General features: G+C 43.3%; 1 protein-coding gene across 1 annotated transcript in view; it reads right to left on the bottom strand.

The window, feature by feature from the left end:
* The window catches only part of LOC126282825 (trypsin delta-like), a 53,998-nt gene extending 47,580 nt beyond the window's left edge, over window positions 1–6,418 (bottom strand). Inside the window, exon 1 of the mRNA XM_049982224.1 lies at window positions 6,344–6,418. Within this exon, the coding sequence (XP_049838181.1) occupies window positions 6,344–6,401 (58 nt within the window). The 5' untranslated portion in view covers window positions 6,402–6,418. The remainder of the gene's footprint in view (window positions 1–6,343) is intronic.
* Between the last annotated feature and the right edge of the window lie 12,158 nt (window positions 6,419–18,576).

The following is an 18,576-nucleotide window of genomic DNA, read 5'->3' as shown; positions in this document are numbered from 1 at the left end:
ACAACTGACAGCCTTGGGATAGCCAGTCCTGACAAAACTCTACCATCTGGTGAGCAAGATGTATGAGACAGACGAAATACCCTCAGGCTTTAAGAAGAATATAATAATTCCAAACCCAAAGAAAGTAGGTGTTGACAGATGTGAAAATTACCGAACTATCAGTTTAATAAGTCACAGCTGCAAAATACAAACGCGAATTCTATATAGACAAATGGAAAACTGGTAGGAGCCGACCTCGGGGAAGATAAGTTTGGATTCCGCACAAATATTGGAACACATGAAGCAATACTGACCCTACGACTCATAAGATAGTTTAAGGAAAGCAAACCTACGTTTCTAGCATTTGCAGACTTAAAGAAAGCTTTTGACAATGTTGACTGGAATACTCTCTTTCAAATTATGAAGGTGGCAGGCGTAAAATACAGGGAGCGAAAGGCTATTTACAATTTGTACGGAAACCAGACGGCAGTTATAAGAGTCGAGGGACATGAAAGGGAAGCAGTGATTGGGGAGTGAGGCAGGGTTGTAGCCTCTCCCCGATGTTGTTCAGTCTGTATATTGAGCAAGTAGTAAAGGAAACAAAAAAATTCGGAGTAGGTATTAAAATCTATGGAGAAGAAATAAAAACTTTGAGGTTCGCCGATGACATTGTAATTCTGTCAGAGACAGCAAAGGACTTGGAAGAGCAGTTGAACGGAATGGATAGCATCTTGAAAGGAGGATATAAGATGAACATCAACGAATGCAAAACGAGGATAATGGAATATAGTCGAATTAAGTCGGGAGATGCTGAGGGTATTAGATTAGGAAATGAGACACTTAAAGTAGTAAAGGAGTTTTGCTATTTGCGGAGCAAAGTAACTGATGATGGTCGAAGTTGAGAGGATATATAATGTACACTGGCAATGGCAAGGAAAGCGTTTCTGAAGAAGAGAAATTTAATAACATCGAGTATAGATTTAAGTGTCAGGAAGTCATTTCTGAAAGTATTTGTATAGAGTGTATCCATGTATGGAAGTGAAACGTGGATGATAAATAGTTTGGACAAGAAGAGATTAGGAGCTTTCGAAATATGGTGCTACAGAAGAATGCTGAAGATTAGATGGGAGATCACATAACTAATGAGGAGGTATTGAATAGAATTGGGGAGGAGTTTGAGGAACAACTTGACTAGAAGAAGGGATCGGTTGGTAGGATATCTTCTGAGACATCAAGGGATTACCAATTTAGTATTGAGGGGAAGAGTGGGGGGGGGGGGGGAAATCATAGAGAGAGACCAAGATATGAATACAGTAAGTTGCAGTAGGTACTGGGAGATGAAGAAGCTTGCACAGGATAGGGTAGCATGGAGAGCTGCATCAAACCAGTCTCAGGACTGAAGACCACAACAACAACATATTGACTTACCAATAACAGATATATTTTTGCTATGAACTGACTTTATTCGTGAACCTTGTGCTGCTGACCAGACACTTCCTTCACAGCGGATCATATGAATTTAATTTTATCCTGTGAATTAGCTATTCTATTTACTTACCACATACTCTTTGCCTTTTTAATAACTTTTTTCAGTACTTTAAAATAGTGTTCGTAATGGGCTACTGTAGCTTGATTGTGACTTTCTACCAAATTGGATATAAATCTTGCATTGTTCTACATGATATCCTTATGCCATTAGTCAGCCACCCACTCTGTTTAGAATGTTATAATGGAAAGAAAGTCTCAAAGAGCATGAGAAATTATGTTTGTCATATATGTTATCGTCACTATAAACATCCTGCCACTCTTGTTCTTTGACGAGGTTTAAAAAACCCTCTATTGCCGTTGGATTAGCTTTCTTACATAGTTTGTAATTATAAGTAACATTTGTTTAAGTAAAAAAGCGTTTTGGTGTCAAAATTTGTGCGTCATGATCTGAAAGGCCATTCACCCTTTTACTAATAGAATGCCCATCTAGTAATGCCGAAAGATTAAAAATATTGTCGATGGCTGTGCGTCTCTTCCCTGCAACCTGGTTGTAAAAAACACAATCTGCATCAGAACATATTAGTTTAGGAGATCCAGCAACATCCTTTTTCGTGCACAATTGTATACAAAATTAATATTGAAGTCACCATATATAACAAATTTTTGGTATTTCCTATAAAGTGAATCAAAACCCCTCTGAAGCTTGAGCTATGGGACCGACAAACAACAACAACAATTAGAAGATTAGTGAAACTAAACTCAGTTGCCCCTGCACAACATTCAAATACCTGTTCAGTGCAGTGCCGTGATATATTTACGGACTCAAATTGATTACAGTTTTTTTTTTTACGTACGTGACCACTCCCCAAATCTGCAAAGAACTTCTTGAAAAACAGCCAGCTGATCTGTTTACTGGTATAGGAAGCCTCTGAATTGTCAGATTATTTAAGTGATGCTCCGATATACCAATAATGTCAGAGTCAACATTTCACAAACTTTATCTCTAATACCTCTTACATTTTGATGAAATATGCTAAATCATTCTCTACTTGGATACCTGATCTCTTCTGAAGGTGAATCCTTTGCTAGAGGGACTTACTTTAAGCAGGTATAGCGATCAGTTGACTTCAATCTAAAAGAGGTGCAGCTCTAACACCAACTACTAAAGGAATTTTTCCTTGCGTGATACCACCAGCACCCACTACACTGCCACCTGTAAGATTTGCCAGCCTCCTGAGGTGCAGGCCACGTCTAGTGAAACCCGATCTGCTGATGGCCTCCTGTGGTACAACTGCAATGAGGCCCATGCCCTCCACGATCAGTACCTTCTCCAGCCCTATGTTAACACGCCTAACAGTAACATTAAGATGAGGCCAATCATGATGTTGATACTGTTACACGAAGTGCACATTAGTGCCACCAGTTTGAGAATCCATCTTTAACAGGTCACCACCTACGTCATATTCCCCTCCCTATCAAGACTGTTCCCTGCTCCACTCACAATCACTATCTGATCCTCTTTCCTAAAATTCTTACAAAAACTCCCCTATGCTGTCAGTCACCTGAGCCAGCCCTGCAGTAGACTTCACAATGCTGATGACCTGGTACTCACTCCCTAACACTTTCTGCAACTGCTGGCCCACACTGTCAGGACCGGGCGTGAGTCGTGCTTCGGTAGCTCAGATGGTAGAGCACTTGCCCGCGAAAGGCAAAGATCCCGAGTTCGAGTCTCGGTCGGGCACAGAGTTTTAATCTGCCAGGAAGTTCCATATCAGCGCACACTCCGCTGCAGAGTGAAAATCTCATTTCCGTTCCTGTTCCACTCCAAACTGAGAGGGGGGAAAATGACAGTCTACATGCCTCCGTATGAGCCCTAATGTCTCGTATCTTATCTTCGTGGTCCTTACGCGCAATGTACGAGGGTTGACTGAAAAGTATTGCCTCCACCTTCGTAGCTCGTCAATGGCAGCAGTGGTATTCGGCAAGTACTGGCTTGTTCCGTAGTCTCTTCTCTACAGCTCCAGTTGGCGGGAAGCCTTACCATTGTACGGTTGTGTTGTTACAGTGTAAAGTATGGAACACCGCGCAGACGGTCTGTCAATGCGACTTAAGCAACGTGCAGTCATTGAATTCTTGACAGCAGAAGGTGTCAGCCCAAAGGAGATTATCAGAGAACGAAAGCAGTTTATGGTGACTGTGTTGATGTAAGTACTGTGCGTCTTCATTCTCGTAACGTGAGAGGAGTTCCTGGTAAAATTTCAAGTCTGTGCGCTTTCATTTCAGAAGTCAGCATCTGGGGTACTCATCGTGCACAGATCTTCCGGCAGCCAAGCAAAGCAATAATGTGACCCACACGTCCTTGTGAAAAGCCGATTGTGCTTTCAATTTCTCTCTCAGTTGTACGACGATCGTTCTGAATCAATCTGTCAACATTTTGCTTGTGAAACTCTCTGATTGCTGTCGCAGGACGTCCAACTCTTTGTCTGTCACGCAGGTCAGATGTTCCCGCCTCAACATCTTTAAACTCACTCGCCCAACGGCGCACAGTACTCTCATCAGCACAGTCACCACAAACTGTTTTCCTTCTCCGATGAATCTCCTTTGGGGTGACACCTTCTGCTGTCAAGAATTCAATGACTGCACGTTGCTTAAATTACATTGAGCGACCGTCTGTGTAGTATTCCATACTTTACACTGTAACAACACAACCGTTCAGCCAACTGGAGCTGCAGAGAAGAGGCTACGTAACAGGCTAGTACCTGTCGCATACCAATACTGCCAACTGTTGAAGAGTTACGAAGATAGAGGCATTACTTTTCAGTAAACTCTCGTATGTTGGCGGCGGTACACTCGTTTGGTGGTCAGTTTCAAATGCTATTTCTCTAAATTTTCTCAACGGCAGTTCTCGAAAAGAGCGTCGCTTTCCCTCCAGGGATACCCATTTCAGTTTCCGAAACATCTCCGCGACACTTACGTGTTGTTCAGACCTACCGGTTAAAAATCTAGCAGCAGGCCCCCGAATTGCTTCGATGACTTTCTTCAATCCGACATCGTGCGGATCCCAAACACTCGAGCAGTACTCAAGAACAGTCCGCACCAGCGTCCTATTTACGGCCTCTTCACAGGTGAAACATTCTTACATACCACAGTTCCCACATTTCATATCGCTTTCCAATGTTAGGCCCAGATATTTAGGAGACTTGACTGTGTCAATGAGGACACTAGTAATAATAAACCCGAGCATTACAGGATACTTCTTCCTGCTCACCCGCATTAACTAACATTTTTCCACATTTAGAGCTATCTGCCATTCATCTTACTCACTAGAAATTTTGTCTACGTCGTCTTGTATCCGCCTACAGTAGCTCAACTTCGAGACCTTACAGCATCCTCAGCAAACAACTCCAGACTGCTGCCCACCCTGTGCGCCAAATCATTTATGTTAATAGAGTACAACAGCGCTACTATAACACTTCCCTGGGACGCTCCTGACGGTACCCGCCGTCGAGGACAACATTACTTAAGAAGTCTTCGAGCCACTCTCATGTCTGAGAACTTATCCCATAAGCTCATACCTTTATTAACAGCACCATGTCAAATGCTTACAGGAAATCTATAAATATGGAATCAGCCCATAGCCCTTCATCCATAGTTCGCAGTATAGCATGTGAAAAAAAAGGACAACCTGAGTTTCACACGAACGATGCTTTCTAAAGCCATGCTGTTTCGAGGACATAAGCTTCTCAGTCTCAAGAAAGTTTAATATATCCAAACTAAGAATCTGTTAAAGGATTCTATAGCAAAGCGAAGATTGTGATATTGGTCTGTAATTTTGCGGGTCCTTCTTATGCACTGGAGTCCCCTGCGCTTTTTTCCAGTCAGTTGTCGGGCATGGATGTGTGTGATGTCCTTAGGTTAGTTAGGTTTAAGTAGTTCTAAGTTCTAGGGGACTGATGACCTCAGAAGTTAAGTCCCATAGTGCTCACAGCCATTTTGAACCATTTTTGAACCAGTCAGTTGCGACTTCGTGCTGGACGAGAGATTAACAATAAATGGAGGCTGTAAAACCGAACTGGGATTCCATCCGGACCTTGTGAACTATTTGCTTTCAAATCTTTCAATTCTTTCTCTACGCCAGAGATGCTTACTACTATATCGTCCATAAGGCAGTCCGTCCGACGGTCAATTAACGGTATGTCCGCACGATTCTCCTGTGTGGACGATTTGTTGAATGTTTAATTTAAAACTTTCGCTTTCGTTTTGCAATTCTGAGCTGTCTCACTAGACTGGTCAACACGGGGCTGAATGGAAGCCTCAGACCCGATTAGCGATGTTACGTAGGACCAGAATTTTCTCCGGTTCTCTGCCAGATCCGTTCCTAAGATATAACGGTAGTTGTTGTATGCTTCGCTTATAGATTTGACAGATGCGTTAATCTCTACTATTCTTCCCTTGTCCTCATTTGTGCGTTCTGTTTTGAAACGAGAGTGCAAAAGATCCTACTTCGATAGCATCTTGCGGATTTGAAATGCTGGTTATGGTGGCGGGTTCGCATCCCGTGAGATCTTCTGTGAAATTTTGCATTAAATATGGCTGTCTGGGTGCTTTTGATCAGAAAACGTGCGTAGAAACATAAATGCCCGTACTGAAATTTCTCTTTTATTGGCGGAGGGGGGGGGGGGGGGGGGGATAGGAGAACGAAACAGATCAAGTCACCGTGACACTCCACCTCTTGGATCAACGCCCGAGTCTTCTAACCATAGCATGAATTAACGAAACCTTAATATATGGTATAATAAAGAAATGATTCCCTTTCTCTCACATTAACAGTGAAACATAGCATGTAGACACACAAGTAAACAGATGCAGTTCTCACCTGTCACGCACCGCACGGACGCTGCTAGGAGCAACAGAAGCAACGCAATCGGCGGCATGGTGTTCTTTACGCGTCTAGAAACACGCACACAACGTCTTTATGACAACCGTCGCAGCTAGATATCAGCCAATGACGATAATGTCTCGATTGCGGCTCTTATCACTGTTAAGTGCTTGTTACAAGAGCGTGACAACATTCCCGTCGATCAAGCTAACATCTAGCCATATCCTCTAAAAGGCCATTTACAACTTGTACTGAAACTAGAAGACAGCGGTTGAGAAGGAAGCGAGACAGGGTTGTAGCCTGTCCTTAATGTTACTCAATGTGTGCACTGAGTAAGGGAAATCAAAGGAAAATTTAGAGCAGGAATTAACGTTCAGGGAGAAGAAAAACTTAGAGGCCCAACTCGTAGGAGCAGTTCAAAGGAGTCGATAGCCTCTCGAAAGGAGGATATAAGATGAACATCAACAAAAGCAAAAGAAGGGTAATGGGATGTAGTAGGATTGAAGGACATGATGCTGAGTGAATTAGCTTCGGTAATGGTACACTGCAGGTAGTAGATGAGTTTCGTTAGTTGGGCAGAAAAAATGAGTGATGACGTCCGAAGCAGAGAGGATAAAATGCAGACTGGCAATGGCAAAGAAAACGTTTCTGAAGAAGGGGAAATTTCTTAACATCGGATATAGGTCTGTTAAGAGGTTTTTTATGAAGGTATTTGTGTGGATTGTAGCCATGTATGGAACTGAAACATGGACGATAAATAGTTGAGACAAGAAGAAAATAAAGGCTAGTGCTATAGAAGAATGCTTAAGATTAGGTAGGCAGATTCAGTAACTGATGAGGAGATACTCAATAGAATTGGGGAAACAAGACATTCGCAGCACAGCTTGCCTAAAGAAGGGATCGGTCGACAGGATACATTATGAGACTTCAAGCGATCACCAATTTAGTATTAGAATGAATTGCGGGGGGGGGGGGGGGGGGGCATATCATAGAGGTAGACCAAGAGATCATTACAGGAAGAAGATTCGGATGCCTGTAGGTTGCAGCACTTACTTGGAGTTGGAGAGGCTTGCACCTTAGAAGTCGGGGTATATGAAGTATTAGTTTTGTGAGTACATCGCATCGCTTTACTGTTTTCTTTGTCCGATAGGTTAATTTGAGTATGAGCGCTTTTAATTACGTAGTTTCATTCCATATGCAGATATTTTTAATCATTTGATTGTCTATCACATTATGTAAAAAAGTCTGTTAGTCACAAAAATCAGTCGATATTCTTCGAATGACATAGGGCCTGAAGAATTTTCCTCTAAATTTAATAGGTGTAGCTTTCGAATATGAACTTCTTGTGCTAAACATAACCGTTTGCTATATTGAGTACTATAATGTGATTTGCGGTGTCTCAGTGAGTGTATATGTCGATGCACTTTAGATATAGTTCTTCCTTTCAATTTGTTTGCTCTTGTGTTATGTTTCCTTCTGGTCTCTTCATGTGTTTTCCATGTAGTAGCCAACACCATGCGACGCCAAGAAGTCTGCTTGACATACCTCAACATCCTGTATTTTTCCATCTCTATCAATACGCACTTTATACACACAGGAAAAAAAATGATGCGTGTGTTCCTTCAAGTGGACATTCCTGTGTTCATCTCTGTATGACAGCATTTACACTGATGCGTCCAGTCAGTTGAGTTTTCTGTATCGTAGGAAACCATTTGAATGAATTCTTTCCTTAATCTATTCCTCACTGAACGCGGTAGCACAGTGGTTATCACACTGGAATCGCATTCGGAAGGACGACGCTTCAAGCCCGCGTCCGGCCATCCTGATTTAGGTTTTCCGTGATTTCCCTAAGTTTCTGTAGCCAAACGTCGGGATGGTTCCTTTGAAAGGGCACGGCCGACTTTCTACCCTAATCCGATGGGACTGATAACTCGCTGTTTGGTTCCATTTCACATATCAACCAACCAATCTATTTTTTATATAAATGGAACATTTTGAAAACATCTCAATCGTAGGGACTTACAGTCATCACGTGTAGTGTTGAGTCATGGCCCGTAATCTTTATGAAGAATCAGAGATGCGCCCAGCACTTTTCTGTTCTTTGTATTCTGCACAGCACCTGGCTGCTCCGCCCAGTGTCGAACCTGAATCACCTAGTCCAGCCAAAGCGCGGCAACTTGCCGACCACAAAATGCTAACGATATACTCAGCAGACACACAGCTTCTAGCCACTCGTAATGACGCAAGTATCCACAGAAAATGTAGTTCATTCTTTTTCGTGTGAGGCGCTATCGGGGACAGACTATAGGTAAAGGCCAGTAGGTATCTTCTTTGATATAACAAGGACATTCGATTGTGCGCTTCATGCAATACTTTCACGTAAGTTTGGGACATTATGGGATTAGGGAAAAGGTCAACAATGGTTCACTTAATATTTGTAAAATAAAGAGCAGAAGATTGTTCTCCTGTGTGAACAGAGTCGAGTTCTGGGTCCACAGCCTTTCTCGACTTACGTCGATGACTTGTAACTAACCACGACAGATGACAAATGACTAAAAATTTTCTCTTTACAGAACTTAAATGTTAATTGTTCATGCACAGGTTTTTATACAATCTAAAAAACCAAAATATGTAGATATTTATGTAATGGAAGTGGGTAAAATATTTAAGAAAATATGTAATCTCATGAAAATATATAATTAAATATTTTACTTAAAACAGAAATTTCAACTGAAGTCGACTACTGAATTACGCCACAGCCTACCTTATTAACTGCATGTATACTTAAGTGTACCAGAAATACGAAAAGTACATTACGAAGATAATTTTTGGGTACGCGCTGATGGCGCCCGATAGCGACCAATATGGGTTCCATAGGATTTACATCAGGTGAATATGGCCGCCGACACATCAACATGATCACTATAATGCTCCTCAAACAACTGTAGCACGGTTCTGGTTTTGAGGCACGGACAATTGTACTGCTGAAAGATGACATCGTAGCTGGGGAAGACATCAAGCGTGAAGGGATGTAGGTGGTTCGCAGCTGTCAGCGTGTCTTCGATAATGTTACTACGGGTCCCATGCAAGCGCAGAAGCCGAATTCGTCATGTCATCTGAACATCTCGTAAATTATTTTAATTATCTTTTCAATTTCATTTGGAATATTCAATATGGATAAGAAATGTCAAAGAAAGACCAGTAAACAGCAATTGCCACAGGAATCTATGACCCTAGCTGTGGACGGGGTGAAGAATGATGCGGCAGTGTATGCACCTGCGAAAAGTACAACGCTCCAGAAGCTACACTGCGTCGTTACGCCAAGAAACACACGAAAGAAGTAAGTAGTTTTAAATATAATATGTCAGTTTTAAGTTGGAGGGACCGTAAAAGCTAAATATAGTGCCCTTTAATTACCTTATTACGTTCGAAAAAGTTAAAATTTATGTATTTTTCAGAATATGCCTATCAGCACCGGACTGTTTCGATGGACACTCACTGATGAACAGCTGCAAAACCTCAAGGAATATATCCAGGACTTGGACAGAAGAGCTTTCGGCTTAAAACTTGCAAAACTCGCCTTTGAGTGCGCTGAAACATTGCAAAGTCCACACTGCTTCGATACAGAAAAGCCGGCCGCGGTGGCCGAGCGGTTCTAGGCACTTCTGTCCGGAACCGCCTAGGGCATGGATGTGTGTGATGTCCTTAGGTTAGTTAAGTTTAAGTACTTCTAAGTTCTAGGGGACTGATGACCTCAGATGTTAAGTCCCATAGTGCTCAGAGCCATTTGAACCATTTTTGATACAGAAAACAAGGAAATGGATAAAGACTTCATTCAGACCTTTAAGGACAAATTCAGCTTTTTCTCTCAGAAAACCAGAAGCTACATCTGCAGGGAGTCTGGCAGCCTTTAACAAAACTAGCGTTGGAGCTTCCTTAATTTGTACTCACAGATTCTACCTAAGAAAAAGTATGGGCCTCATCAAATTTAGGAAACTGGTTGCCCATTTGTTCCCACTAAAAATTAGAGTGTCTTAAGCCCAAAAGGAAATATTATCAACTCAGATGTTAAGTCCCATAGTTCAAAATGGCTCTGAGCATTATGGGACTTAACATCTATGGTCATCAGTCCCCTAGAACTTAGAACTGCTTAAACCTAACTAACCTAAGGACATCACACAACACCCAAGTCCAATAGTGCTCAGAGCCATTTGAACCATTTTTTGAAATATTATCAAATTATGTTCTTCTGAAAGCAGCGTGAACTCTAGTGCAGCATGCCGTTTCAGTGCTGTTGGTCTTTTTCTCCCACCTTTCTTCACATTCCGCAGGTTGCGAAACAATTCGACGCCCGGTTCTGTAGGTGCGTGTAATGAACCGGGGTGGATGGACGCTGAAACCTTTATCCTGTGGTTACAACATTTTGTGAACAGTAAAAGACCAAGCAAGAAAAACCCAGTTCTGATACTAATATATAACCACACATCACATGTCACATTGAATATTGTCAAATTATGTCGAAAAAAACCTATTAGTTTACTGGGTTTTCCCCTCTGTACCAGCCACCGTATGCAACCCCTGGATGCGGCTTTCTGTGGCCCATTTAAAACTGCCTACAGCCGGGCTTGTGATGATTACTTAATGCGATATCCGGGTCAAGTGACAACTATTAAAAGACGTTGCTTGCTTATTTAATGTAGCATACAACAAGGTTGCAACCATAAGTAATGCCGTAAACTGCTTTCAAGCAAGGGAATTAATTCCACTGAATTCCCAAGTATTCATTGAGTCTGACTTTGAGTCATCGATGACAGCACAGAGACCATACAATGCCTCAATGGTTACCCTGGATGAAAAAGAAGTCGCTCGACCCTTTGACGCCATTGCACATACACCGCAGTAGGCCTATCTGGACCGTCTTGTGCTCCTGAAGTTAACACTGATGAAATTGCAAAGCCTGGAATGTATAAGAAGAAATCCGAAGAAAAGAAGAAAGAAGAAAACCAAAAGAAAAGAGATGAAAAACAGAATGCCAAAAAGGTGGCTAATAGAAAAAGAAAAAATAAATGTTATAAGGAACACTTTTTGGAAGATTCCTCAAATTCGTCGATATCAGTCAATTGCAGTGATGATGACAACGATATTCATCTCGTCGGAGAAGGAGTTTGTACAGTCTGCAATGACTATGGAAAATACTATAATGGTTGGTTCAAATTATTAATGTACACAATTGGTTCAGAAACACGAGGGTAAAAATATTGTAAAGCTTACTGTCCTCATCTTACTCTCCCCGTCCCCCTTTCCCGACGATAGTCTGGAATTGATTATAAGTTCATAAATATAGTTGATCACTAATTACATAGAGAATGGGCTGACGGGCACTGCGCTCGGACACACATACACTATGTGATCAAAAGTATCTGGACATTCCGAAAAACATACGTTTTTCATATTAGGTGCATTGTGCTGCCACCAACTGCCAGGTACTCCATATCAGCGACCTCATTAGTCATTAGACATTGTAAGAGAGCAGAATGGGGCGCTCCGCGGAACTCACGGACTTCGAACGTGGTCAGGTGATTGGGTGTCACTTATCTCATACATCTGTACTCTAGATTTCCACACTCCTAAACATCCCTAGGTCCACTGTTTCAGATGTGATAATGGAGTGGAAACATGAAGGAACACGTACAGCACAAAAGCGTACAGACCGACCTCGTCTGTTCACTGACAGAGACCGCCAACAGTTGAATAGGGTCCTGATGTGTAATAGGCAGACATCTATCCACACCATCACACAGGAATTCCAAACTGCCTCAGGATCCACTGCAAGTACTATGACAGTTAAGCGGGATGTGGGAAAATTTGGATTTCATGGCCGGCCGGAGTGGCCGTGCGGTTCTAGGCGCTACATTCTGGAACCGAGCTGCTGCTATGGTCGCAGGTTCGAATCCTGCCTCGGGCATGGACGTGTGTGATGTCCTTAGGTTAGTTAGGTTTAATTAGTTCTAGGTTCTAGGCGACTGATGACCTCAGAAGTTAAGTCGCATAGTGCTCAGAGCCATTTGAACCATTTGGATTTCATGATCGAACGGCTGCTCATAAGCCACACATCACGCCGGTAAATGCTAAACAACGCCTCGCTTGGTGTAAGGGGTGTAAACATTGGACGATTGAAAAGTGGAAAAACGTTGTGTGGAGTGACGAATCATGGTACACAATGTGGCGATCCGAAGGCACGGTGTGGGCATGGCGAATGCCCGGCGAACGTCATCTGCCAGCAAGTGTAGTGCCAACAGTAAAATTCGGAGGCAGTGGTGTTATGGTATGGTCATGTTTTTCGTGGAGGGGTCTTACACCCCTTAGTATTTTGCATGTCACTATCACAGCACAGGCCTACTTTGATGTTTTAAGTATTTTCTTGCTTCCCACTGTTGAAAAGCAATTCGAGGATGGGGATTGCATCTTTCAACACGATCGAGCACCTGTTCATAATGTGCGGCCTGTGGCGGAGTGATTAAACGACAATAACATCCCTGTAATGGAGTGGCCTGCAGAGAGACCTGACCTGAATCCTAAAGAACACCTTTGGGATGTTATGGAACGCCGACTTCGTGCCAGGCCTCACCGAACGACATCTTTACCCCTCCTGAGTGGAGCACTCCGTGATGAATGGGCTGCCATTCCCCAAGGAACCTTCCACCTGCGAGAGTTGAAGGCTACGTGTATCACAAATTCACCATCTTTTAGTGCATTATGGAGTTGAGTGTGAAAGAGGGAGAAGTGCACAGAGACCAGCCATGTGTCGCTTTACTTGTGAGACCAGGTCGGCCAGATCTGGTGGAGTAATTGAAGATTTTTGGTGCGCAAACTCCGCCGGCAGGGATAGTCCCGCACAGTATCGAATTGCAGAAAGAGACGCTCCAAGATCGTGTTTGTGGGCCTTACAGACTGCTCCCTCTGAAACTCTAGACAACCTCTGGTTCTTTCAAACTTCTCCAGGTCTCGTCTTAATTTCCTACCTTTTTGTAATTTCTTCAGGCATAGGAATGACTCAGCCAACCGGTTGCAGGGAACAATAAATTGTGGTCAGAGTCCACATCTGACCCTCGAAATGTGTTACATTTTAAAATCTGTTTTCTAAATCTCTATCTAATCGTTAAATAATCAGACTGAAACCCTCCAGTGTCTCCAGCTCTCGTCGACGTACACAACCTTCCTTCAAGATTCTTAAACCAAGTCTTAGCTGTGATTAAATTATGCTCTGTGAACAATTCTACTAGGCTGCTTCCCCTTTCATTCTACATCTCCATCTACATCTACATTTATACTCCGCAAGCCACCCAACGGAGTGTGGAGGAGGGCACTTCATGTGCCACTGCCATTACCTCCCTTTCCTGTTCCAGTCGCGTATGGTTCGCGGGAAGAACGACTGCCGGAAAGCCTCCGTGCGTTCTCTAATCTCTCTAATTTTACATTCGTGATCTCCTCGGGAGGTATAAGAAGAGGGAAGCAATATATTCGATACCTCATCCAGAAACGCACCCTCTCGAAATCTGGCGAGCAAGCTACACCGCCATGCAGAGCGCCTCTCTTGCAGAGTCTGCCACTTGAGTTTGTTAAACATCCCCGTAACGCTATCACGGTTACCAAATAACCATGTGACGAAACGCGCCGCTCTTCTTTGGATCTTCTCTATCTCCTCCGTCAACCCGATCTGGTACGGATCCAACACTGATGAGCAATACTCAAGTATAGGTCGAACAAGTGTTTTGTAAGCCACCTCCTTTGTTGATGGACTACATTTTCTATGGACTCTCCCAATGAATCTCAACCTGGTACCCGCCTTACCAACAATTAATTTTATATGATCATTCCACTTCAAATCGTTCCGTACGCATACTCCCAGATATTTTACAGAAGTAACTGCTACCAGTGTTTGTTCCGCTATAATATAATCATACAATAAAGGATCCTTCTTTCTATGTATTCCCAATACATTACATTTGTCTATGTTAAGGTTGAGTTGCCTTTTCCCCTGGTCCACATTCACCTACTACCTTTCCTTATCTTCAATTTCCTACGATCGAATTTCAGTCCCCATCGGAATTAAATTTTCGTCTCCGTTAAATACCTGAATAATTTCTCTTATCTCATCATACATTGTTTCAGTTTCTTTATCACCTGTGGAACTACTTGGTATCTGAACTTGTACTGTTGTGGTAAGTGTGGGCTTCGTGTCTGTCATGGATACGATAATGCGTTCACAATGGTGTTTGTAGTAGGTTACACGCATTCCTATTTACTTATTGATTACTAAACCCACTCACGCATTATTCCCCTTTTCATTTCTACCTGTCCATTCTGTCTTTTAAATTTTATGACGAACCTGCCCGAGTAAGAGATCTAACATTCCACGCTCTGACCCGTAGAATGCCAGTCTTGTCTCTCCTGATTACGACATCCTCCTCAGCAGTCCCCGCCCGGAGATTCAAATGAAGGAGTATTTTACCTCCGGAATATTTTACCCAAGAGAACATCATCATCATTTAACCATACAGGAGAGCTGTATACCCTGTAGTTTCCCCTTGCTTGCAGCCGTTCGTAGTACCAGCACAACAGGGCCGTTTTGGTCGATGTTACAAGGCCTGATCAGCCAATCATCCACAATGTCGCCTTTGCAACTACTTAAAAGGCTGCTGCCCCTCTTCGTGAATGACACGTTTTTCTGGCCTCTCAACAGATACCCCTCCGCTGTGTCTGCACCTACCGTACGTGTGTGTGTGTGTGTGTGTGTGTGTGTGTGTGTGTTAAAGACGCAGTAGGTCTCAGAACACCTTGAGTCTACTAAATATCTTGTGAGTGTAGCCAGAAGTACATCGGACAAATAGTGCGCTCTGTGGAACAACGCGGGAAAGAACATGAGAGGTCCAGAATGAGACATGAGAGATATTATCGGCTATGCCATCCAGAGAAATCTGCGTTAGCTGAGCATGCGTTAGAAAACGATCACCACATAAAATTTGAGGATACATCTGTCGTGGCTCGCACTAGCGGCATTTGGAAGAGTTTAATAAAGGAAGCTATTGAAATAAAAATTACCGCAAACACCCTGAATAGAGACGGTGGCTTGCAGCTCAGAGCTGCGTGGGATCCATCGGTCGCGTAGTTGAAGAGGGCACATCGAACGCCGACTCAAAACATGCCCATATATGGCAATGTCACTGCCACCAATGACGACACAGCTGGCAGCTAGAGTATATAAAGGCGCACCAACAGCCCACTGGCAGTCATATCACTTGACAATGGCCAAGGAGTGCTTGGCCGAAAGCTCGTGTAGTTTTAAGCAAATGACGCGGTTGGAAACCCGAGAACATTTTATTCAATGTGACGTTCCTCCAGCGCCAGTGGCTGCCGTACTGTAGGAATCATCTTTCGTTACTAGTCGTAGACTGCGTCGCCTGCCGATTACAGGTGAAACACAGGGAAGAGTTACGTGGATGATACCATGTATCTAAGGAGAAGATGGAAAGGGGAATCACTAACTGTCTGTGGAACTGATCTGATAACAGAAAAAATTGGTGAACGCAGTTTTCGACCCATGGACATTGATATGTTACCTCAAAATAAAAACTTAATTGTTAGAGTACACAATTTGACGTTGGTTTGATCGCGTGATAGCTTTGTCACGCTGTCGTACCACACATTGAACACCTTTGGATTGACGTCTGTTGCGCTGACCACTCAGCTACCGGGGGCGGACGCTGGAAAAGAGTGATTTGCAGTGATGGTCACTCTGTACTCAGTCACAAACCAATGGTAGAGTATGGAGGAAGTCACCTGCCTTCATGTGTAGTGCCAACAGTGAAATACGGAGGAGGTGGTGTTACGTTGCGGATGTGTTTTCTGTCTTTAGAGTGTGATCCCCTTATTGCACTTAAGAAACAAATTTTACTCACGCAACTCTTCAGGCTTTCCCGGCGAGATCTTGACATGTTGAATAATCGGGTCCACTGCCGGATGTTTGTGTCGCTCTGGCACAATATTTCGGCCACGTAACTCGTTGCCTTCTTCAGGTGCTACCTGAGACTGCCGTATTGGAGGATCTTGTCCAGTATTTATGGTCAGAGGGCGCAGGGTGCTCTCTCTGCCGTACGCGCCCGCCTGGCGCTGCCTGTAATGTGTTGTCTCTTCACCGGTGCTCCCTCGGACGTCCGCGTTCGACTTGGTCGCCATCTCTGGCAGCTCTCTGAGGCTCGTCCTGTGTCGGGCGCTCCGTTCGCTGTCCGCGCCCGCCTATCGCTGCTCCTGTGGTGTTGGCACTTCCCTGGTGCTCTGACAGTCGTCCGTGCAAGATCCCCCAATACGGCAGTTTCAGGGAGCACCTGAAGAAGGCAACGAGTTACGTGGCCGAAATATTGTGCCAGAGCGACACAAACAACCGGCAGTAGACCCGATTATTCAACATGTAAATTTTACATAATAGTGTAGTGGAGCAGTTGGGAGATGATGACTGTACCAGCATAACAATGCACCTTGTCATAAAGCAGACTCTGTGACCCCATGGCTTGCGAACAATAACATTCCTGGTCTTTTCTCACCGGAGTCCCGAGCTGAACACTATGGAACACCTTCAGTGCCAGTTAGACTTCACTCCAGACCCCAGTGTCCCAATATCACTGCCTTCTTTAGTTTCCTCTATAATGGTTTGTCATTCCTCCACGGACATTCAGACGCCTCACTGTCCCCAGCAGGGTTCAGGCTGTAGTAAAGACGAAGGTTGAACAAACTCATGTTAATGTCCACTAATAAGTGTGGAGAAAGAGGAGGAGATTGGTGTTTAACGTCTTGTCGACATCGAGGCCATAAGAGACGAAACACGAGCTCCAATTACGGAAGGATGCGAAGGAAAGAGGCCGCGCCCTTTCGAAGGAACTATCCCAGCAGTTGCATCAAGCGACCAAGGGAAACCACAGAAAACCTAAATTTGGACGGCTGGCTGCGGGTTTGAATTGTCGTCCTCCGGAATGCGAATCCAGTGGGCTAACTATTGCGCCACATCGCTCGATCTAAAAAGTGTACGGATATTTCTGATCGGATAGTAATCAGGTATGTGAAACAGGAAGACAAAGCTGAAAGCTACAAGAAAAAATGCCTTGAGATAAAAATGTAAAGCACACGCGGAAGAACCAGAATGCTTGGGCAAGAAAGTCAGGTAGCCACTTGGATTTGCATTTTAATCTAATAAACATCATAAGCTGTATGCGAAACAAAATGGAAACAGAAGGAATTTGAAATTTGTGGTAAGATCTTATGGGACCAAACTGCTGAGGTCATCGGTCCCTAAGCTTACACACTACTTAATCTAACTTAAACAAACTTACACTAAGGACAACACACACACTCATGCCCAAGGGAGTACTCAAACCTCCAATGGAGGAAGGAAATAGAAAAATCACTGTGAAGGGACAGTTCGTGGCAGATGGAAGACATTGTTTTAAATCTGATTGCTTTATATAAAGCTCTCTAGACATGCCAATAGAATAAGAATGACGTTTATAATGTGATAAATAGTGGGTACCGTAAGGTACTAGTAACATGATGTGCATTAGAGAAAGGTTTTACTTAATTAGGTGAAAAATGGGAGAGAATCATACGTATTTTTATTGGAACAGACATTTGACTATAGTAACTCGAGGGACTACGTAGTATGTAGGACCTAAACCATTGTGGTTGAGGTTGTTTGGCCAACATTCTCTACAACACTGAAGAAGCATTGCAAAAAGTTGGATTCTGGTGATTGTGAATTGGTACCAGATATCTCTTAGTGTTGAGCACTGTGGGAGAAAAATTATTTAAAAGCAGTTTCATTCATGTAATATAGTCATCCTTGCGCAGACTGACATTCATACGGAATAAATGTCCATTCTTAGTCATGAACAATGGCTCCTGTGACAAACACTGTCAATAACGCATTCACGTTGATTTTATTAACCATACAAGGTAAAAGTACAAAGCGTTGCAGGTGGCGCAATGCTGCAGAAGGCGTCAGTTCTACAGGGACGCATAGTCAACGGCGTCCAAGCTGCCCCAGGGGAGTTCCCTCATCAGGTGTGTACTGACACCTAAGGAGACAGCAAAATACTTCACAGTGTAAACTATACATGCTAAAAAGAGGAGTTTCGTATGATGTTGACTTTGTTTCAAATGGACGAGAAATTTTCGCTATC

This window comes from Schistocerca gregaria, chromosome 1 (genome assembly GCF_023897955.1).
Source record: "Schistocerca gregaria isolate iqSchGreg1 chromosome 1, iqSchGreg1.2, whole genome shotgun sequence".
Classification (NCBI taxonomy): Eukaryota; Metazoa; Arthropoda; class Insecta; order Orthoptera; family Acrididae; genus Schistocerca; species Schistocerca gregaria.
The sequence above is the reverse complement of the archived record's forward strand: the minus strand, read 5'-3'. Positions and strand labels throughout refer to the sequence as shown.